Here is a 23068-nt window from a genome sequence, read left to right on the forward strand (position 1 = left end):
TAACAGGATAGTATCCCTGCTCTTTCTCTCTCTTCTGTCTTATTTATTTTTGCGTCTATTGGGTTGTGAACTCTGTTGAATTTGTTCAATGAAAATTCCATGCACCTACAACAGTATCTGACTCAAAGAAAGCTATTGATAAATATTTTTTGATAATAATGTTGCTCTATATTGTCTGTGAAATACAACTGCCCTGTAAGTTCACACAAAGACATCCTTAGGGAATATGTGCCAGAAAAGTTGTGAATACTCACCATTGGGCTCTGTATCATCCACTATCTACTACAAATCTTCACTTGATCTTATCCAAAGCTGAGAAGAAATCTCTGCTACAACTCTGAACTAAAGGCAGTTATTATTATACATTAATTTATTTTTTCTCTAATACTCTGAAAGACTTGATAGCTCAGTTATATGTTTGTCAACATGTTCTATATTTTGTGTTCTTTCCATCTACTGAAAATGGTATTAAAATTTTTATAAAATTCACGGTCTCTTAGCATTTGAATATCATTACAGGGAGCCTCAAACAGTTCATTCCACTATTTCTTAATGCTATGTTCTTTACACCATGTCCTAATAAGGCCTAACTCCCTTCCAGGGCACTACAGAACACACCTGAGACCTTATCTACATGATAGATCATCTTTCCCATTCTTGAAGGTGGTCTATATGTTTCTTTAACTATTTTTAAGCTAATTCACTTTTTTTCTGAGATAGGGTCTCTCTATTATGTAGCTGTGGCTGTCCTGGACCTTATTATGTACACAGGCTGTACAACAGGCACAGAGATAACCTGCTGCTACCTCTCAGTGCTGAGATTAAAGGTACACACCATCATGCCTGGCTTCTAAGCAAATGCACTTCTAAGAACAAGGCTGTATAGTTTCAAAATATTTGCCTTCAGTCTTCTTTTAGCATTTCTGTTTTTAAAAAGATTTATTTATTTATTATGTATACAGTACTCTTAGTATTCTGCATGTATGCCTGCAGGCCAGAAAAGGGCACCCAATCTCATTACAGATGGTTGTGAGCCACCATGTGGTTGCTGGGAATTGAACTCAGGACCTTTGGAAGAACAAGCAGCGCTCTTAACCACTGAGCCATCTCTCCAGCCCTTCTTTTAGGATTTCTAACTCAAAGATCAGCACGTTTTCTTCTTGTCCCCTTCTTTTTATAAAGATCTAGATAATTTATATTTCCACCTCTGTGGATCATAAGAGTTCTTTAATTTATCCTACTCTGGCACAGTATTATGAAAGCAGCCATGAAGTGAATGACTATAGTCATATTTTGTCTAAGGATTGATGTTTATATCATTCTAGGTATTTTTTCTAATCTCCTTCCTAATAAATTATGTTCAGAAACAAACATCTTGGGATGTCCAAGAGCAGAGCTTGGGAGACAAATAGATCGGAATTCAAACCTTGAGTCTATCACTTAGTAAATAGGTAAACTCTCCACACTTTAATTTTCTTACATTTATGGTTACATTATAGTTCCAATTTAGAGTATTTTTATAAGGAAGAAATGGGGCAATGCACATCAAATGCTTAAAACAGCACTTGGGATGTGGCTTGCATCATTCAGTTTGTGTTAGGTATTATGATTGTCATCATCACCATGACTGGTTGAAGACTGGTCTCTAATGTGACTTTTACTTCTTTCCATGGTTCTTTTAAGATTTTAATTATTAAATTTTGCTTTTATCAATACATTATAACTGATAACAGTGGTTCTCAACCTTCCTAATGCTGCAGCTCTTTAATACAGTGCCTCATGTTGTGGTGAGGCGCTGTATTATTTTCATAACCACAGAATTATTTTCATTGCTACTTCATAACTGCAATTTTGCTACTGTATGAATCATAATGTAAATATCTGACATGCAACCTGTGATAGGGTCAGTTGATCCCCTAAGCGGTTTTGACACAGGTTTTGAGAACCACTGGTTTGAAAGATAATTTCATACTTGTCATAGCCACTTTATTGCTGATGAGGCTTTTTGTTTCTCTCCCTCCCTCCTTCCCTCCCTCCCTCCCTCCCTCCTTCCCTTCCTCCCTTCCTTCCTTCTTTCCCTTTTTGTTTTAGAAAGGCTCTCATGTTGCTTAGCTCTTGAATTTGATAAGTAGCTGAAGATTGACATTAACTTTTGATCCTTCTGCCTCTACCTCCTAAATGCTGCAATTACAGGCATGTACTACCATGGGTCTTTGCTGTTTTGGGGATCAGGCCTGCTAGCCAAGCACTCTGTCAACTGAACTATTTTCCTAGTTCTAAGTCTTTTCTATTTGAGACATGGTCTTTCTATGTATCCCTGGTTGTCGTGGAACTTGCTATGTAGACCTGGTTGGTTTCCAGCTCACAAAGATTCCTCTGCCTCTGTCTGTGAAGGTGAGGTTAAAGGTGTGCATCACCATATCCAGTGTTTTCTTTGAGGCAGAGTTTCACTCTGTAGTCCAAGCTGGCTTTGAATTGATGGCAATTCTGCTCATCTTTCCAAGTGCTGTGATTACTGGGCCCCCATGTCTGGCTTCATATCACTTTTCAATAATAGTTTCAAAATAGGTTTTATATTAAAATATACATAGTAATTAGAAAATAGAATAAACATCCATTGTACTATATTTTGATACAGGTAAAACCACAGCTTTTATACATCTAGTAATAGTACCCTTTCTAATACCATCAAAATCTATAATGCGGTATCTATTCGTGCCTTTTATATATGCACTATCTCAAAAACTATTTAATAAAAGCAGTTCTAAGCAACTACCTTTTCCTTTCATCTTTCAGATTAACTGGGAAGTAGAAAAAGAATAAAAACCAACCTGATAAACAGGAAAAGCAAAAAGGCTGGAATACCACTCTCTGACCTTAGGATTGGTGAAATCCAGATAAGACGAGAGGCCTGCAGAGCACAACAGTGGGCAGTCTGTCAACAACAGTGGTCTTTACGCAAGATGTGTGGAAAGAAGATATGAGAGTTATCAATGGACGCCTTATGTCAAATACAAAAGACAAATGAGACAGGCACGGTCTGTAACAAGTGAACGAATGCAATCTTTAAAGACACAAAATGTAACCCTTTCAACACCAAAGCCCATGGGCAAGCCAGTGAACAAGTGTCAGGACGAAGTTCATCCTTCACTAATGGCTGAGAAAGCCAGGTAGGACGTCCACTACTCTGCAGCGAACCCTGTTTTTAATGAGAACATGGACTTGTTCCAATGGCTCAAGGGAGAAAAGGGAGGTACAGGCTTCTCCACAGCACTTGGATTTATGACACCGTGGTGATTTCTTTTGGTCTTTGGAGAACTACTAACAAGGCTTTAGACTAATGACTTTTACATCTGGAGTTCCACAGGCAGCTGAGGTCACTCAGGAAAGACTGAAAGCCAAAATTTTGAGCTAAAAAGACAAAGAGCAATTACAAGGGAGAGCCTGACCACACTTTAGCCCCACCTCCCATCCCCGGCTGTCCTCACTCCTTACTCCCTATGTCTGTTTAGAGACGTGGCAGCCATGGAGATTAGCCTGTTTGCCCATTTTCACTCATTCATCTGATCACTGACTTGACGAATGCACTCAGTTCTCTGCACCAGGTATTATGAAAGGCAATGGCCTATCTCCCTTAAAGGTGCTGAAAATGTGGCTGGAAGGGATAGACATGCCCATGAGGAATGAGAATGCTGGCCATAGACATTTTATTAACTGGGACAGCACAAGTGGAAACAAGTGATACCATACCAGGCCAACATATGCCTTCGAAGTCGCCACCTTCTGGGTTCTTCACAAAGAAGCCCTGTTCCTTGGCTTTAGCATATACTGAGTAGTCAGGATCCACCTTGATGTGGGGGTCGCTGATAACCACAAGCTGTCAGGACAGAGATTTAGAGAACATGTCAGCTTTATGAGGCTTATGTTCATTCAGCTGTTCCTACCATTGTTTCGAGGGGTCGAGTTTTACTCATGAAAAAGTTTGGACATTACTAAATCCCTATGACCTTTCTAAAATTGTTATCAGCTAGGCATGGATGGCACAAGCCTTTAATGCCAGCACTTGGGAGGCAGAGGCAGGCAGACCTCTGTGAGGTCAGCCTGGTCTACAAAGTCAGTTCCAGGACAGCCAGGACTACATAGAGAAACCTTGTCTCGAAAAACAAACAAAAAAATTGTTATCAAACCCAGGTAAGTCCTCTTTGATAACTATCATGGTTTATCATCTTTACTATTATTTTGCATTTATTTATGTATTTTGTGTGTGTCTGTTTGTTGGTCTACAAGAAGTAGGTTCTCTCCTGCCACCACATGTGTTCTGGGGCTTGAACTCAGTTTCTCAGACTTGTTGCAAAGTACCTTGACCCACTGAGCCACCTCAGTCCCATCTACATCTTTAAGATGACATTTATTAAGCTTCTATCTATCTGTGATGTCAGGCGCTATAAGAAAGGATTAAATAGTCAGGGTCTTAACTCCTTAGGTATTTAGAGGCAAAGATAACACTGATGAAATAGATCATTAAAGAAATCAAGAACAGTCCTGGGAAGGTAACTTAGCCAGAAAAGTACTTGCCTTGCAAACATGAGGACCTGAGTTTGAGCCCCAGAACCCATGTGAAAAGGTCAGGCATGGGGGCTGGAGAGATTGCTTAGTGGTTAAGAGCACTGACTGCTCTTCAAGAGTCCCTGAGTTCAATTCCCAGCAACCACATGGTGTCTCACAGCCATCTATAATGTAGACTTGGCGCCCCCTTCTGGCATGTGGGCACACATGGAAGGAATGATATACACATAATAAATAAATAAATCTTTAAAAAAAAAAAAGAAAAGAAAAGGTCAGGCACATGTTTATAATGCCAGCACTAGGGAGGTGGGGACAGATATACGATCCGTGGGGTACCCTGACAGCCAAGTCAGTTAGAGACCGTGTCTCACAAAACAGAAAATAGAAAGCTAGACAGTACCTAGGAAATGACACAGGCTGTACCCAGGCTTCTATAGGTATATGTCTGTACCCATCCCCTCATGAGCCCCCTACCAAACTGTAACATTGAAACCAAACCAGAACATCAAAATAGTAACAGCAACTAAACAAAGCTGATGAGATAGCACAGCAGCTAAGGGTGCTTGCTGCTAACCATGAAGTTTGATCCCTGGAGCCCAAGTTCCACATGGAGCATGTGTTCACATGCTTCTCAGCTACCTTGATTTCAGCATCTTCTTTGGTGGACTATCTATCTATTCAAGTCCTTGCCAATTGTTTTTAAGTGTTTGGACTTTTTGGAGTTGTTGAGTTGCAGGAATTTGTTAAGTATTCTGTCATTCCCCACTTACTCAAAGACCTCTAGCATAACAACTTAAACATTCGTCTCACAAAAGCTACCACAGCAGCTGGGGCTGAAGAAATGGCTCTCTGCTGTTAGGATCACTGGCTGCTCTTACAGAAGACCCGGGTTCAGTCCTCAGTGTAAACTACCAACCACTGCAAGCTACCCCTTCTTCATCTGAAAAATGGCAATAAGGCCAACTTGAGAGTTTTGTAGCTGGAGGAATAATATGCTTTATCATACTGTCTAGCCCACAGTTAAGTGCTTGACAAATTATAGTTATTAATTAAGTAAGAAATTTGGGGTTTAGGGCTAGGCATGTTGGTCCATGCCTTCAATCCCAGCACTCAGGATGCAGAGGGAGGCGGATCTCTGTGAGTTCATTACTTCTACCCTTCCTTTGCCCTAACCCTCTAGAACAGGGAAGAGGTACATTAGAAATTATGTACTTTTCTGTGGCTTCTCTTTCTCCCCCCTTTAAATTTTGGTCTTTCCTTGACCAAATTTACAGAGAAAGTCTGTCAGTGAAGCATGTATATAAAAAAATAAGAATCTGTGGTGCAGGAGAATTGTCTGTATTCTGTCAATCATGTATTTTAATAAAACGCTGATTGGCCAGACAGGCAGCATAGGCAGGAAAGCCAGAAAGGAAGTAGGGTGGAGCAAAGAGACTGGGAGTATTCTGGGACACAGGAAGCTCCCTCCACCATTCCTGCGTAGACCACCAAAGAGGCAATATGTGAGCTGCCACGCTGAGAAAGGTACTGAGCCATGTGGCTAACATAGACAATGATAATGGATTAATATAAGTTACAAGGACTAATAAGAAGCCTGACCTAATGGGCCAATCAGCTTTATAACTTATAGAGATCTCTGTGTGATTGATTTTCTCTGGGACTTGCCGGTTGTGGGGTACCAGGCGGGAACAGAAACCCCAACAAGCCGACCCTCATGTTACAAATCTGGTTACATTTTTTAAAAATTACACTTATCAACTTGTGTATGGGGCAAGGGGAGACATACGTTTGTCAGGTGTGCATGTGGAGGTCACAGGACAAGCTGCATGAGTTGGTTTCATCCTTCTACCACATGGGATCCTAGGATCAAACTCAGGTTGTCAGAAGTGGGGCAAGCACCTTTACCTGCTGAGCCATCTCGGTCCCCAGGACTCCATATCTGACCCTCTGTTGTTAAGACTTTCGAGCCCTACCACTCCTCTTTCCCTCCTGCCCACCAGCAGTCATCCTGACAAAGCAAGCTCTGATGGTCAGAGGCAGGAAGGTTAGACAACCCACGTGGAAGAACTCTCATCCCCACACCACCTGCCTGCCACCAGGAACTCCAAGTTGGGCCCCTTTCCCAGCCTTCTCAAGTCATTTTCAAAGGAGTCAGGAGACAGCCCTGCTCTCTCCAGAAGGCCTCTCGATGTGAGACACTTTTCTGCTTTTGGTGTCTGTGTAGTACCACCAGTTCTGACAATGGGAACAAATTTTTAGGGGAGAAGGGTGCCATCACAGCAGGGTAGCTGCCACCAACAGACTAAAAGGCTCAGGCCCCTTCATTGTTCCAGGGGCTTACACAACTGTGGCAGGGATGGATGGCATCACCGCATTTTTGCACCTCACAGTTACTATTACACTGGAAGGCACTATGTTCACAATGATTTTCTTCCATCAGAGGGTCTTCCCCTGCTGATGTGCCACTAACGTTGGGACTAGAAAGCTTTCAATGTCAGGCTGGCTTCACCTTGCGTCTTTTGTTCCTGAGTAGCTCTTGCATCCTTTTGGGATTTGCGAATCTCTTTTTGTCCCAGGTGAAGTATTTCTTGTCCTCGGTGTGCTCTATGTCCAGCCACATGACATCATATGGAATGTCATGCTCATCAAAACCTGCATCCACTTCCTTCACATCCTGCTCATCTTCATAGTTCCAGCGGCACTGGTGGTACCCCAGGGAAAAAAGAGGGGGCATGGCTTGTGTGCCTAAAAAAGAAGATGACAACGGAGGCTACTGATGTTATTCAATCAGTGAACATCTCCCCATGCTCTACAGGGGATTAAACACTGAGCTTGGCACGCATGGACTAATCAGGGAAAAAAAAACAGACCCTGCTTTGAAGAAACTGGCAGTTAGGGTGATGGGGCAGGCTTATAAATAAACCCTGCACTGAAATATCTGCTATGCTAACGGTATCAGTCTAGCGCTGTGGGAACACATTCATTCTGTTTATAGAGTAATGTGGGATCTTTAGAGATTTTCCAAGGCAGGTGAGAAGGGTGGAAGCCTTGAATAAGTAGGAGGATGCCAGGCAGGGAGACTAGGTAGAGCTCATAGGAACAGAGAATAGAGACACAGGCAAAGTAGTACATGTAGTCTTAGAGAAAAAAATACTGCAGGGTCACAGTGTGAGACTGAGAGGAGATGGAACCGGAAAGATCAGTTTATAAAGAGACCTGTACCTCAAGATTAGAATTCTATTCATAATTTTTTTACAATAAGACATAAAAAATAGCAACATAGGGGCTGTGGATACAGTTCAGGTGGTAGAGTATTTGCCTAGTATCCACAAAACTCTGGGTTCAAAATTCTCAGCACTCTACATTGCATGCCTGTAATCCTAGTACTTGTGTACTAGGCAGAAGAATCAGAAATTCAAAGTCATCCATGGCTACATGGAAACTTCAAGACCAGCCTGACATACATGAGACCCTGTCTTAAAGAAATGAGGGCAGTGAGATGGCTCAGTGGGTAAAGGTTCTTGCCACCGAGCACAGTGACCCGAGTTCAGTCCCTGGGTCCCGCAATGTGGAAGGAGAGAACTGATTCATGAAAACTACCACAAAAAGCAGCTTTGAAACAAAAGAGCAACCAAAGGGCAGTTTGTTCAACGCAGATCTGGAGCGTGGGCAGTAAGGGGGAGGTGGTGTCTGTTGAGCTATGCAGAATGTGTGAGGAAGGCTCAAAGGCAGATAGTAGCACCTCCCTGCTCTAGAAACCTCAAAGACACTCAAAGACAGGGACTCCCCACATGCTCCTCAAGTGCTAGGGTACCAGACTCATCTAGCCACCAAGGGTTTTCATGTAGAGCCATATAATCACTTGTAACTCCAGCTCCAGGGCTCAGACACCTTCTTCTAGGTCCTGTAGCCACTGTATCTCAACACATACATACATAGTTTTAAAATAAAAAGAAAATCTTTAAAAAAAACATCTTTATCAGTAGCTCTAAGGATGAAAAAAAAGAGAAAAGACTTACAAAGTAGACTAGGGCATCATGGAACACTGAGCACACAGGCAGATCAGAGATAGGAATACCCTCAACATTAGAAACATGTCAACATAAATGGATGGCCGGGGAGATAAGATGGAGATTTCTCAGAAAAGAGGCAAAAAGAAAAAAAGGAGAAAGAACACGGATGTGAAAACTATGAAAGGAACAGCAGACTTTCCCAGGACTGATGGACACTAAGACTGAAGGTGCCCATGTCTTACCCTAAGTACGGAGACCATTGGAAAGGAATGCATCTAGGGAATTCACTGTAAACATTCACAGTATTAGTGATGAGGAAGGTGGCTCAGTGAGAAAAGTCAGATCATGTGGGAAGGAACACAATGAATGGTTTTGGAGCGAAAAGACAGGGGACAGAGAGAAATGCCTTTGAGTTCTGAGGAAAGGAACTTCCAGTCTAGCTGACCCAATTAACAGAGAAGAACACATTTAAAAGTTCAGGGTGGAACACTCCTCAGCTACAGGAAGATTGTTCCCAGAGACTAAAGGCTCCAAGCAGGCATATGAGGTGTTAGGGATTAGAGAGTGGACAGTCCAGTGTCATGTTTAGCTTGTCTGGATGTAAAGATGGCAGGAAGAAAAGTGCTTACTACTTAAAATGCATAGGGACGTTGTTTGTGATTTCCACGTAGTGTAGAACAAAGATTAATTTGCAGTGCTGATACATAGGATAGACACAACATAATGGAGTGAGGCCCCAGCAGTCTCCATGCAAGTACCTGTGAGGGATGAGTACTGCTTGAAGACGTCAGAAGGCGTAGGCCCCGTCAGCAGAAAAACATCAACGATTCCGCTCTCTGACATCCAGCGTACATCCGTTCGACACCCGACTTTTTGTTTGGCAGCTGCCGGGCCCATCTGGGTCAGGACGTACTGGAAAAGGATGCGATGGAAATCTGAGAAATTTCACTGTAAACTATAGGCCCCTGTTCTAAGTGAATCTGTCTACATTTGGTAGCTCCTACTGACATTTGTCAATTACACTGCAAAGCTCTTGGTCACAGAAAAATGCTGCTGTTAAAGAAAGGGGCTCTGACTGACTGCGGTATGGTAACTATGGCATGCAGCCACATTCCATGGCTCACCTCAACTGCTGGCTCCGTGTTGATCTCCACTAGTGTTTCTGAGGCATTCAGCCAGAAAACGGCTACAGTTCTGCCCTGTTTGTGGGCCAGGAGATAAGGCACTGAACCATAAATGCCCATTTTGTCATGTATTTGATATCCATAGACATCTAGGTTATAAAGACGGTATGCATCTCCAACCCTGAAACACAAAGCAGGTTTGACACTAAATATACAAGTGGATTGCTGATGACTAGAACAGCTTCATTGTCTCCTGTGAACACACTGTTCACCTCCTGCCAGGCATGAAGGCACACACTTACAGTCCTAGCACAGGAGAACTGAGTTAAGGGCCAGCCTGGGCTATAAAACAGCTTCCAGACAGTCTGGGCATGTAATAAGACCCTATATAAAGTCACTCCCCTACAAAGACTCATCTCTTATCACTTGCCTAAAGGTTTCCTGGCCTAATCTGGTGGCTAAGCTCCCACTTCGTCTCTGTTGGCTCCCTGGGAACCTCAGGCTTAAATCCTGGAATACCTTTACTAAGGTCCCCTGTGAATTCTCCAGAAAAGCAGCCACACTGAATCCCTCTGCTAATGGACTGTGTGAAGACTTCTTTGCAATTAAGGAAAAGAAGCACATCCTAACATACCTCCAGATCTGGAACAGGACTGAGATGGGGAGCTCGGATCTGGGGTGGCAAGACTAGTCACTCTGCCTACCTACTAAATAAACAGCCTCTGCTTCTTTTGGTTTTGGCTCCTTTTAAGCAGATGCCCTTGGGATCCATTTGTCAGTAGTGTCAGCCTGAAATGGTCTCTCCAAGGGATTCACAGGTACTCGAGACGCCACGTTCTCTGGCTCATTGTCCTCATTAGAGTGAAGGTCCTTTTCAAGATCAGTATTTTCTCTTTGGTATTCTCCCAGGGTTGCACAAAAACAGATCCTTCACTGTAAAAGCAAACCTCCTCCACTTTAATTCCAATTACTCCTTATTTTCATTTCTGTATTTTTGGGCTCACTATTGTAGCCTTTTAATTAATGTGAATGTGTGTATGTGTGTGTGTGTGTGTGTGTGTGTGTGTGTGTGTACACATGTGGAAGTCAGAAGCCAGCTTTGTGGCACTGGTTCTTTCTACTTTTATGTCCTGCCCTAGTTTCATTTCTATCGCTGTGACAGGTACTCTCACAAAAAGCAACCTAGCGAGCAAGGGCTTCTTTGGCTTACAGTTCCAGATTGCAGTTCATTACTGCAGATGTTCACAGTCAAGAGCAGAACCTCGCTTGTGTGTTCTTACCTAGCTTTCAAACCTCTGATACTGTTCAGCACCTGAAAAGGTTTCTTAACTCCATATGAGATATCAAGGCAGAGACCATTTAAGAAATCTTGCTGCTGCTTACCCAGTATTTTTAAGTTGGTGTGACTCTGCATGTTGAGGGATACCATAGAGATGTTCAAATCCGTGGAAGGAGAAATCCAAACCAACAGAGGAAGGACCTGTAGAGACCAGGTTCGTGACTGAGTTGCTTCTCAAAAGAACCAATCTAAAAGATTCAGCTGATAGCTAACAACTTGGCTGGGAGTAAAGAGGTCTGAACTTGCCCCTACCAATCAATGCTGTGTATTGACTGTAAGATGCTGTGATGTCTGGGCACTGGTGGATGCAATGGGTGTGTATGTGAACATGTGTGTTACACATAATGTGTATGAATGCGAAGCTGTCACTTACTAGTTATGTTGTCTAAGCTGTGTGCTGCAGCTCCTTTTCCCCTGATACTGAGCATGTTCAGTCTTTGCTGAAAGAGTTTGTGCTTCTCTTCTGACTGATAATCTTCCTGTCAGCCTTGCCTGTGGCTCCCTAAGAACAGCAAGAAGGCTTTCCTGGATCCTCAGGATATGACTTCTCATGACTGTGATATGTGAGGCCATCCCATGAACCATATTGATAAGCCTGGTGAGAAACACCACAGATAGGCATGTAACACCTGAGACAATGATGAAGAGGATTGAGAATTATTAGTTCAAAATGTTAGAGTAGATGAGCTGTATAACTTGGGTTCTCATCACTTGGGTCTCGTGAAAATATGTGACATTTCCAGCTGTCTGGTTTACTCAGAACACAAGCAGTATGCTGGCCCAGACCCTTTCCTAAGACCATAAGCTGCACGGGGTCCATTATTGCTCTCATTCCTCCATAAGCTGTACACAATTACTTCTCTTTGCACTGCGCTATTGAAGAATAGGAAACTCAACCCAGAGATTTCTGTGCACTTTATACAAGTTACTTGTTTTTAATTCAAAGCTTAAGGAATTTATTTATTTGTTGCTGTGGGGCAGTGATCTTGTACCCTGTAAAGATTTATTGGTTTAATAAAAATGCTGATTGGCCAGCAGTCAAGCAGGAAGTATAGGTGGGGCAACCAGAACAGGAGAATTCTGGGAAGAGGAAAGGCTCAGTCTGCAGTCATCACCCAGATGCAAAGGACAGAAGATGAAAATGACCTACTGATAAAAGGTACCAAGCCGCGCAGCTAACACAGACAGAAATTGTGGGTTAATGTAAGATGTAAGAGTTAATTAATAAGAAGTCTAAGCTAATAGGCCAACCAGTTTATAATTAATGTAGGCCTCTGTGTGTTTCTTTGGGACAGAACAGCTGCAGGACAGGGTGGGACAGAAACCTCTGTCAACAATTTGTTTGTTTATTTATTTATGGCACTGGGGATTGAACCTAGTGTACCCCCTACATTAGCCAGGCATTCTATCATTGACCTGTAACTCCCACCATCAAATGATAAAAATATTTAGATATTTTGGAATGCTTTATTTTAATATTATATCCTTAACTTTGACAATTTACCATTAGCTTTGACATCCACAAATTTTCCAAATTTCTCTTCCCATAGGCCTAGGTCTTCTTGATTTTCCTAATTGCATAAAAAGAAGATCAAAATGAGCTTATAAATTGCAACAAATGTGATCACCATAACAGTATATCTTATTTGGATTATTAGGAAGACTGAGGAACTAGCAAGATGGCTCAGCAGGTATAGATCCTTGCCTTTTAATAATGCAAGCTGGACAATCCAAGTTCAATCCCTGGGATCCACGTAAGGGTGGAAGCCAAGAAGTACATGGCCTGCACACCTGCCCCACACATGCATCATACACATTCTTACTATGACTACTAACAAACAATTTAAAGACTAGAAAATGCACAGTGTGCTAGCACATGCCTGTAATCCCAGCACATGGGAGGTAGAGGTGGTAGATCTCCATAAATTCAAAGCCAGCCTGGTCTACATAGTTTTTCTCATAGTTTTGAAGATCAGTTTATAATATATATTTAATAAACTAGTGTTTTCTACAAAAGTCAACAATCATTCTTATGAATCTTTTTTACTGTGTTAAAATACATAACATACACTTTATCTTTTAACCATTTCTAAGCATTCAGCCCAGTGTCACCAAGGACATTTGCTCTGTGGTATGATGATGGCCATCCTCAAGCATCCAGCCCCACAAGTTTTTCATTTGCCCACACTGGACTTCCCTGCTACATAACAACTCTATTTCTCCATCTCTGCACCCCTGGCAAAACCGCTCTATTTTCTACTCTACGAATTTGACTACAGTCACTTCATAAATTAGAATTGTACAGTGTTTGTTCTTTCATGACCGGCTTACTTCACAGGTTGTCTTCAGGTTTTATTCATTTTGTAGCACACATCAGAACTTTAATTTTTAGGTCCAAATACGACTTCATTGTTTGTATAGGTCACATTTTGGTTTGGTCTTGTGTTCCTCCTCCTTATGGTCACTGTGACCAGTCCTGCAGTGACCCCACTTTTGAGTCCATACAAGAAGCAGGACTACTAGATCTTACTGCAATTTTCTATTTAATTTTTTGAGGAACTGCCTCATCATTTGTCACAAACATCTTTATATGAACTAAAATACAATGGTATTTTGAAAATGTAGTTTTTGCATATAAAAGAAATAAAAGGAAAAACATTGTTTGATTTTTCAAGACAGGATTTCTCTGTGTAGTCCTGGCTGTCCTGGAACTCACTCTGTACACCAGGCTGACCTCGGACTACAGAGGTCTGCCTGCTTCTGCCTCCCGAGTGTTAGAATTAAAGGCGTGCACCACCACTACCCGGCTAGAAGGAAAAGTGTTCATGTGAACACATGAGGTAAAACATGAGAATCTAATAACTTCAGTCAGTTCTAACTTTTTCTCACACTTATGTATTTGTTCATGTGTCAGAGGGTGAATAAGACACCGTGCACATGTAGAGATCAAAGGACAACCCACGGAATTAGCTCTCCTTTTCCCATGTGGGTTCTGAGGGTCGAACTCAGGCCATAATGTTGGCAGTACCCCCTGGGCCATCTTCCTGGCCCAACACAGGTGCGTTTTGAGAGGCTGGAAGCAGACACTTGTTTTTTTTTTTTTTTAACTGAGTTTCGCCTCTGCGATCAGGTGTACGTTCATGCTGGTTTGAGATGTCAGATAAATGGGAAGGCAGTGGTTTCTCAGGGCTTGCCTCTTTCTATAGCTACTTACATAAGAAAGAGAAAATATGAACTATGTGGAAGAAATTTTGCTTAAAAGTGAATTGTCCATTTCTAGCTTCCTTCTTCATCATCAAAGCTTCTGTAAAGTGAGCCTGTGCTTCTTCGAAGTCACATCTGCAGGCCTGAAGTGGCAACTGTGCTACCCTGGGGCCCAGCATAAGCATTACATACAGTGTGGGAACTCCCTCAAACAGTGAAAACTTTCCTATAGCGATGGTTAGTAACATGTGTGACAGGATCTGTGACTTAAAACTGCGACTCAAGCTATCTGATCAGCTATCTCCCAGTGGACGTGACACATCACAATGCAGTCCATAGTCATGCACTCACCCTCTCTGTTCGTTTTGAAACAGAGTTTTCTCATTTTCATCAGTACAGATGAATCTTAAGAAAAAGAAAACTGCAGGGCGGTGGTGGCACACGCCTTTAATCCCAGCACTTGGGAGGCAGAGGCAGGTGAATCTCTGTGAGTTCAAGGCCAGCCTGGTCTACAAGAGCTAGTTCCAGGACAGGCTCCAAAGCTACAGAGAAATCCTGTCTCAAAAAAATCAAAGGAAAAAAAAACCTTTGTTCTTAGGGCACCAGAAATACTTTCATCATTGCAAATGGTCAGGTATGCTGGTACACACATAGAACCTCAGCACTTAGGAGGTTGAGGCAGGAGTATAGCTGTGAGTTGGAGGCCAGTCTGGGCTACATAATGTATTTCAGACCAGCATGAGTTACAGAATCCTTGGGAGACAGTTCAGTTGTAAAGTACTTGATGTGTGGAGACTTGTGTTCAATCCTCAGCATCCCTGTAAATGTTGGGTAGACACAGTGCGCTGTGCTTGGGAGGCAGACAGGTGATCCCCAGACAAGCTGACTAGAAGACTATCTTGCTGTGGAATATTTTAAGTAGGCAAATATATGTTACATTTGTTTATGCTGTGGAATATGACTTTAACTATGTGAAGGTGTGTTAATTTGTTTCTGCTGCCCTTGTTAACGATGTAAAGATTGCTACATTTGTCTGTGTTGCATTTGTTTAATTATGTAAAGGTGTGCTGCATTTGTTTCACCTTGCCTGCCTAAGACACCTGATTGGTCTAATAAAAAGCTGAACAGCCAACAGCTAGGTAGGAGAAGGATAGGCGGGCTGCTGGGTAGAAAGAGAATAAGTAGGAGAAATCTAGGCTTAAGAGAAGGAGAACAAGGGAGAAAGAGAGGGACATGTCTGCCATCAGAAGGCAGGTACTCGCCAGCCAGCCAGACATGAGAAGCAGTGAAAGTAAGATATACAGCAGGAAAGAAAGGTAAAAAGCCCCGAAGCAAAACACAGATGAAGAGAAACAGGATAATTTAAGTTAAAAGAGCTAGCAAGAAATAAGAGCCAAGATAAGGCGAGCATTCAAAACTAATAAGTCTCTGTGCCTTGATTTGAGAGCTGGTAGGTGGTCCAAAAGAAAGCCTGACACACTAGCTAAATTAGCTAAATTTTGAGTTCAGGTGAGTGTGGGGGCCCACAGATGTGAGTCCTGTTCCACCTTGACTAAAGGTCAGAGAGTTGGACCTTATTTTTACTCTTTCAAAGTTGTTGACAATAAGTGTGTTCACAAAAAAGATATCCTGACCTAGGGTGTGGTTACTTAGTGTATTGGACATTAAGACGGCTCATAGAGGTGCATCTGTTCCACCCTGACCAAAGGTCAGAGAATTTAAGCCTATTCCTGCCCCATTCATTTTAAAACAGGAGGTTTGACTAAGGGAGTGACTGCCTACAGAATACTTTGTCTAAGGTGTACTTGCTGCATATCCTGCCCAAAACATCAGAATGCCTAATTCACGAAACAGTGGCTTGATGTCTCAAGAATTGAAACAAGTAACTGTTCCGGTTGTCCTTTGTGTCATGTTAAAGCAGTCTTTTGCCTTCTTCCCCCCTTTTAGAATTGGGGTATATAAATATAGGGAAAATAAATGCAGGCAGATTCAGTATCCACTGAGTTGCCCTCCTGGTCCTATCCTATGTCTCAGTGTTTCTTTCACATCTCTGTTCCTACGACCTAATCTTTCTAATCCACACGCCCCTACACTGGAACGTACAAACCCCAACAGGTGAGAGACTGCCATATGAGGTGGAGAGTAATTGAAAATGACAACTTCTGGCCTTCACATAAGCATGCATGTACACCCATGTACACATGTGCACAGACATGTGCATACCACACCCACATGCACAAATACACAAAAGACTTCTAGTTGTCTATTCTTCATAACTCAGCCAAAATAATTTTTTAAAAACAGAAGTGAGACCACTTATCCCTATGTTTAAAACCTTCTTTGTTCTTAGGGTTGCTGTGGAACAATCTTTGTACACTGTAAATATGTATTTCTTTCATTGTTAATAAAAACGTTGATTGGCTGACAGCTAGACAGGATTTTTGGGGCAGAGAGAATGCTGGGAAGAAGGAGGGCAGAGTTTGAGGAGTCACCAACGAGACATGTAAGGTGTAAGGAGGTGTAAAATGAAAGAGAGGTAACACCACGTGGCAGAATGCAGAGTAATAGGGTTAATTTAAATTGTAAGGGCTAGCTAGTAATAAGCCTGAGCTATTGGCCAAACATTTATAATTAATATTAAGTCTCCATATTGGCTATGTAGAAACTGGTGGGCAGGAAAGAAACATCCATCTACATAGAGTGAACTGAAAAAGGTCAGCTTAAAAGAGGTACACTCTGAGAAACAAGGACCTTAGGTCAGTTTAATGATGAACTCCCAATTTCTTCAATAGTGCCTGCCTGCAGGAGGCAGTCTTCAACAGATTTTGTTAAGTAAAAGAGCACTGCTAGTCTCTCCATAGAACAGCCTTGCCTAGCTCTTTAGCATTTTACCTGTCTCTTTTCCTTTTGTGTTCCTTCCTGCCAACAAAAGAAATATATGGATACAGTACACATCATATATACTGCACACACACACACACACACACACACACACGGAAAAGAAATGTAATAAGAGGTAAATAGAGAATAATTGAGGAAGACACTGGTACTGATTTCTGACTTCCACTTTTGTCATGCACACACGCACTAAAAAGACTAAGGTACTAAGGTGAGCATACAGACAAAGACAAGAAATCCCCTTTTATATATAGCAGCACACTTACCAAGCACCCTTCCAGAGAAGAGGGGAGCAGAATCCACTACATGCTTACAGGAGTGTTAAAGAAAATCAAGAGTAAATTCCTAGATCTCAATTACCTGAGAGGAGTCAGCTGGCACACTCTCCTGGTTCCCTTTGGTAGCTCTGTTTTAAACACAGATAAAGTTGTTTCAGGCAATAGGAAGACAGGCAGGATTTAATGCAGTAACAAAAACTATCATTTTCAAGTCTTCATAAATTCTATCCTCTCGTTTATTAAATACGACATCATTATAGGCCAGGCATGGCATTACATAACTACTCTAAGGATTTAGAGGACTAAGGTAGGGTATTAGGAGTTCAGTCATTGTTGCCTGTATAGCAACTTCAAGGTCAGTCGGGGTAGAAGGGGTAGGAAGTTGACTCGGTGGGCAAAGGTGCTTGCTGCCAAGACTGGAATGGTCTGGAAGGGAGGACTCTCCCATTTTCACCAAGTGTTGTTTTAAGGTCTCCCAGTCTATACTTGCTGCTTTTATTATCAGAATAAGTGATGTGGCCTACAGAAATATTTTTGCATTATCTATTTCTACATGATGATTTTTTTAAGTTGTAACTTATTTTTATTTGAAATGTTAGCACTGGAAAATCTTACTCTTTATCATAAAATTAATATATCCCCATTGTGGAAAGATTAAAAAGTAATGAAAAGAAGGGAAAATAAAAATACCTAAAATTCTGACTACTCTGTCATTATCATATAAATATTCTATCAGTTATTTTCTGTTGCTGTGATGAAACACAGTGACCCAGGCAACAGGAAGAGACATTTATTCGGGTGCAGGATTCCTGAAGGGTCCATGATGTTGGCGTGGAGGTCGCAGGCAACAGACCTGACAACTGGAGCAGGAGCTGCAGGTTGCATCTTGAATCACAAGCAGTAAGCAGAAAGTGAACTGGGGGTGGTGTATGTCTTTTCACTCTTAAAGCCTGGTTCCAGTGTCATAATTCAACAAGACTATACCTAAGATTCCTCAAACAGCACTACCAACTGGGGATCAAGTATTCAAGCCAGAGGCTATGGAGACATCTTACTCAAACTATCAATTGTCTTTTTTCTTCAACTGTTTTTTTTTTAAACTGAGAAACACTAGCAATAAAATAACAAACAATTTATTACACAAGCTCTTCAGCTACCTTTAAAATCTTATTTTTATTTTTATTTTTATTATTTTTTTTTTTTTGTGGGAGAGAGGGGAGAAAGCTCAGCCAATAAGGCAGGAGGATCTGGTATTTACAGACAGGTTTATTAAGGTAGAGGCCCTTAAGGGTCAAATAATGTATACATAAATACCTTTGTTTGTGAGGAATCTGTAGATGTTCAAAGTATAACTGGCCCAGGGAGTTGATGCTGATCACAGTCTCATCCTCAGACACCAAGTCAATCTTGAATGGGTTTGCTGAGATATGACACTTCAGGTCGCCTTTTCCATCTGTCAGTATCAGGCTGCCAACATCCCCTGAGCACGAGACCAGCCTGGACAATGGAGCAGGAAGAGAAAAAAAAATTGCTACAGGTTTACATGAGTCTATGTGACTTGCAATTCGGAGTGTTGGTCACCGAATGAGTCTTCCTATGACAGGGAATAGGTAGGTCTACAGTAGGAGCCATTGTGGAGAGGAAAGGACAGAACATAACTCTACCATATACTTCAAACCTTCCTATGACTAATTCTTTGTCTATGAAATATACATAAAATTAAAAACTAGTAAATTAAGTGAAATCATACATTCAAAGTAATTGGTACAGTTTGGAAATGCAACCAAATGTTCATCATCATCATCATCATCATCATCATTTCTGTCTATAAAGTCTAGTGACACTTGGGCACACAGAATCTAAATATTCTTATTTATTTTTAATTTTTAACTTACATATTAAAATTTTATTTTGTGTGCCATCTGTGTGTGTAGGGGTACGCACGTGGAGTGGGAGGACAGCTCACAGGAGTTAAGAACCAAACTCAGGTCATCAGACTTCGAGGCAGCACCTGTTTCTGCTGAGCCACCACACTGGCACTACGACAATCTTATACTTCTCCAGACAGGCAATTCTTCTCCTCACGAGGCTGGCTGTAATAGGCTCTCTGGTTTGGAGGCCTTGAAGGCTGGTAAAGGTGAGGCATAAGGAACACAGAAATCCCTTTGCAACGTCATTCTCAGCCGAGGTCTATTCGTTGTGCTCAGGCATGAAAGGAACAATTTATCAGAAGGAATAGGAAGGCGACAGACGGATGGCTCAGCGGCCAAGAGTGATAGCTGCTACTGCGGAGGACTCACATCTGGCAGATCACAACTGCCTGTAACTCCAGCTCCAGGGGATCCGATGCCGTTTCCTGCCCTCCTCAGGCAACCACACAAGTGCAGTGTGAGTGCACATAAGAAACATTCACAGCAGGAGCAGGAAGAGGGGTTTCTGCTGGAATGGAAGGCTCCTTGGAGCTTGGAAGTTTGGGTATTTAAATTTATCCAAATCTCAAATGCTGGCATTCATAATTTCTGCAGTTGATGCCCTAAATCACAGATCTGAGTAGGCTTTGGACTCAGCTTATGATTTAATTCAGCAACCTGCGATTTAAAACTCTGAGTCTGTGTCTGCAGCTGTAGAGACTCTGTAGCCAGATAGGACAGGAGATTGTCATAGAAACAAAGTGGTTTTCTAACAGTGCTGTGAGTTCAGAATTTAAAACCCTGAGACGGTTGTTTTTATGTCATCAAATGTTTCAGAGAGGTTGATGTCAGCCAGGTTTCCTCAAAGGTTCAAATTCTGAGTGGCAGTCACAATGTGCTATATTCCCACCACGTGGTTTGCTTTCAGTAAGTCCCTCAGCATAGTTGACTATAACAGAAACTTTAGCAAGAGCACAGAATGCTGTGGTTTATTCCTGGTTGTGTCAGGCTGCTGGGTTATCATAACAAATCACCACAGGCTGGGCGGTTTAAAAAGCAGCTCATTTTCTCACAGCTCCGAAACTCTAAGACCGAGGTGTTAGCAGGTTGGCATGCTATAAGGCCTAGCTCCATGGCTTGCAGATGGCTGCCTTGGCACTGAATACACATACTCTTATGTATGTATCACCAGAGTTTTCAGAGTTTACAGGGAGAGCAGTGAGGATGTATTAGGGCCCCACAACCATGTTCCTGTTTTAACTATCACTTTAATACATCTCTAAAGGCAATTGTGTTCTGAGGTACTGGGGATGAGGCCTTCAGCATATAAATTTGGGGGACAGGGAGACACAATTCTGCTCCCAGCACTGGTATTCTATCCTTCAATGGTACCCTTCGATGCCAACTATGTCAGCTAGTTAATCTCATACCTAGTGTTAGTTGCTTATATCAACTACTGTGTCAACCAGGATTTGACTGTCAATAACAGAAACAGTTCTGGTTATTTTACGTAGAAACAACATAATTTACCAAAGAGAACTGGTTGTCTATTGCATCATTAGGAGGGTTTAGACAATGGGTTAGCTCTCCAATAAAGGCTCCCAGCATAAAACTGGATAACTAGACTGTCAGTGAACTTATATCTCCACTACAATCAAAAAGTAGAGAAATCAGAAGTCACGTGGCTACTGTTTAGCTCCAGGATCATGCCATCTTAGCTGTAATATGAAGATTAGGGACTTGTGGCCCTAATTAGTGGCCTTATAGCCAGTCTACAGCTACAAGATCTAGATAAGCACAATAGTATTGAATATTTTTGTTAAGTATACATGATTGGCAGAAAGTGAATCGCATCAGAAACTCTATCTAGAAAGGGGTCTGGGAAAAGGCAAAGGCTGCTTTCAGTGTTTTCATTATTTTGGTAGCTAAAGGTCCCCCAGAAAGTAGTTGGAACCGAAGCAGAACTAACAGTGATACTTATCACACAGTTTTATGTAATCTTTACTATCTATGAACCATGTGTTTCAATGGAAAATAACCTACATAAAACTGTGGTAAGATATGGAGGAAATTAAAGCATCTGTCTTAACTTTATATCCTTTCAGTGACAAAGCAACAGGAATCACCAGGCAACGCAACTGATGTTTTACCCGAATGTCTGCGGAGAAGTGATAGAAATTTTACGAGTACTTGAAAAATCCTTTAATCCCTAGAGATTTTTCTCACCTAGATACTGATCATTAATTTATCTCCGGCTTTAAGTAAAATTATACGTTAGGCTTCTGAGAACACCCTTAATTAAAAGTGAGTCTGTCTAGCTGTATAAATCACTGTGAGAGTTAGTTAGCGTATTGGATCTCTTGAGCCATGGTGCTAATCCGAGGGAGCAAATTAAATAACTTTTCTTCTGCTTGGTTCCAAACTCTGCCTAATAAACTATTTTTGTTGTGAGAAACAGAGCTGGCCCAAATTTCTGTCTCTCCTCATTTGGAGGTACAAAACAGTTTTGGAATGGGAGATAAAGAAAAACAGAATAGGTAATGTAGAAAATTTATAAAGTATCCCAAATGATTAAATATTAACCCTGTAGCCAACCGACTATAACTTTGAACGAACAAAATAGGGAGTGCATTCAAGTTATAATTAAAAAACATGCCAAGGTTGTGCATAATAGACCCTGCCCACGGCTTACCTTACAGTTCCTAGCTTGCTGGTGATGACATCAGGGACTTCATACCTTGGTTTCAGTGGAGTTTCTTCATTGATTTTAAGTCTGAAAATATTTTCCTCTATACCATAAACTTCAACACGGAGAGGAACCTGGGAGTAGAGGTGTGAGAGTAGCTTCAACAGGTTACTTCAGTGATAATCTAGTCTAAGAGTCAAGTTACAACAATTAGGAAAGCATTTCTTTAAATTAACATAGGCCAAGCAAATTGAAGAATGCTGACAAAAAAAAAACCAAAAAACCAACCAAACAACAACAACAACAACAACAACAACAAAAACCCCAAAACCCCCACATCTATGCCTGTACTTGCTTGGTTAAGGCTATAGCACAAGAAACATCTTCTGTGTGTCTGAGGCTAGGTAAACATGATTATCCAAACTAGGATCTTCAGAGTAAAAAGGGTCTCTGCTAACAATAAAACTAGATAATTGAATAAGCTGCAACAAGACTTGACAAAATCGGGACATATGACCAGGCACAGAAGTGCTAAGAGTTTGGGTGTTAAACTCAGGGTAGTCAGGCTCCAGCTGAATGAAAGACAAAAGAATCAGGCCCAGGAAAAGAATTGAGAAAAATCATTTTTACATTCTTAAGCACGGATAAAATGAGGCTCACTGAACTAAAACTGAACTAAAATCAACAGATATTTTAGAGCCAGCAAAAATAATAGACTTCTAGGGAACTTTCTCAAAGGTCTAGGGAACCTAGGTAAAAATATCCAAGAGGGATGGAAACAACACAGAACTACAAAGAGAGAAAACCTGAAAAATAATACTCAGAACAACAGCAGAGACCTCACAGGAACAGAAATGGCTGGATTTGGGTCAGAAAACGAAGCACCTAGATCAGAGGATGACTTAGAGACAAGTTTTTAACCAAGTGTATCATACTAGTCTGTAGGCAAAGACTACTCTTTTGCTTCCCAAATAATCACACAGAAAGTGTACTAATTACAACACAGTTTGGCCCATTAGCTCAGTCTTCTTATTAACTAACTCTTACATC

The 23068-nt window shown here is 41.6% G+C and overlaps 1 protein-coding gene across 1 annotated transcript in view; it reads right to left on the reverse strand.

The window, feature by feature from the left end:
* The window catches only part of Ganc (glucosidase alpha, neutral C), a 56497-nt gene that overhangs the window by 22959 nt on the left and 10470 nt on the right, over window positions 1-23068 (reverse strand). Inside the window, exons 4-13 of the mRNA XM_048459722.3 lie at window positions 22025-22152; window positions 18737-18919; window positions 17505-17550; window positions 12547-12613; window positions 11087-11183; window positions 9704-9884; window positions 9338-9491; window positions 7076-7311; window positions 3751-3877; window positions 2832-2911 (exon numbers count right to left, since the gene is read on the reverse strand). Of these exons, the coding sequence (XP_048315679.3) occupies window positions 2832-2911; window positions 3751-3877; window positions 7076-7311; window positions 9338-9491; window positions 9704-9884; window positions 11087-11183; window positions 12547-12613; window positions 17505-17550; window positions 18737-18919; window positions 22025-22152 (1299 nt within the window). The remainder of the gene's footprint in view (window positions 1-2831; window positions 2912-3750; window positions 3878-7075; window positions 7312-9337; window positions 9492-9703; window positions 9885-11086; window positions 11184-12546; window positions 12614-17504; window positions 17551-18736; window positions 18920-22024; window positions 22153-23068) is intronic.

The sequence above is a fragment of the Myodes glareolus genome, chromosome 10, assembly GCF_982192425.1.
Source record: "Myodes glareolus chromosome 10, mMyoGla1.1, whole genome shotgun sequence".
In the NCBI taxonomy this organism is placed as follows: Eukaryota; Metazoa; Chordata; class Mammalia; order Rodentia; family Cricetidae; genus Myodes; species Myodes glareolus.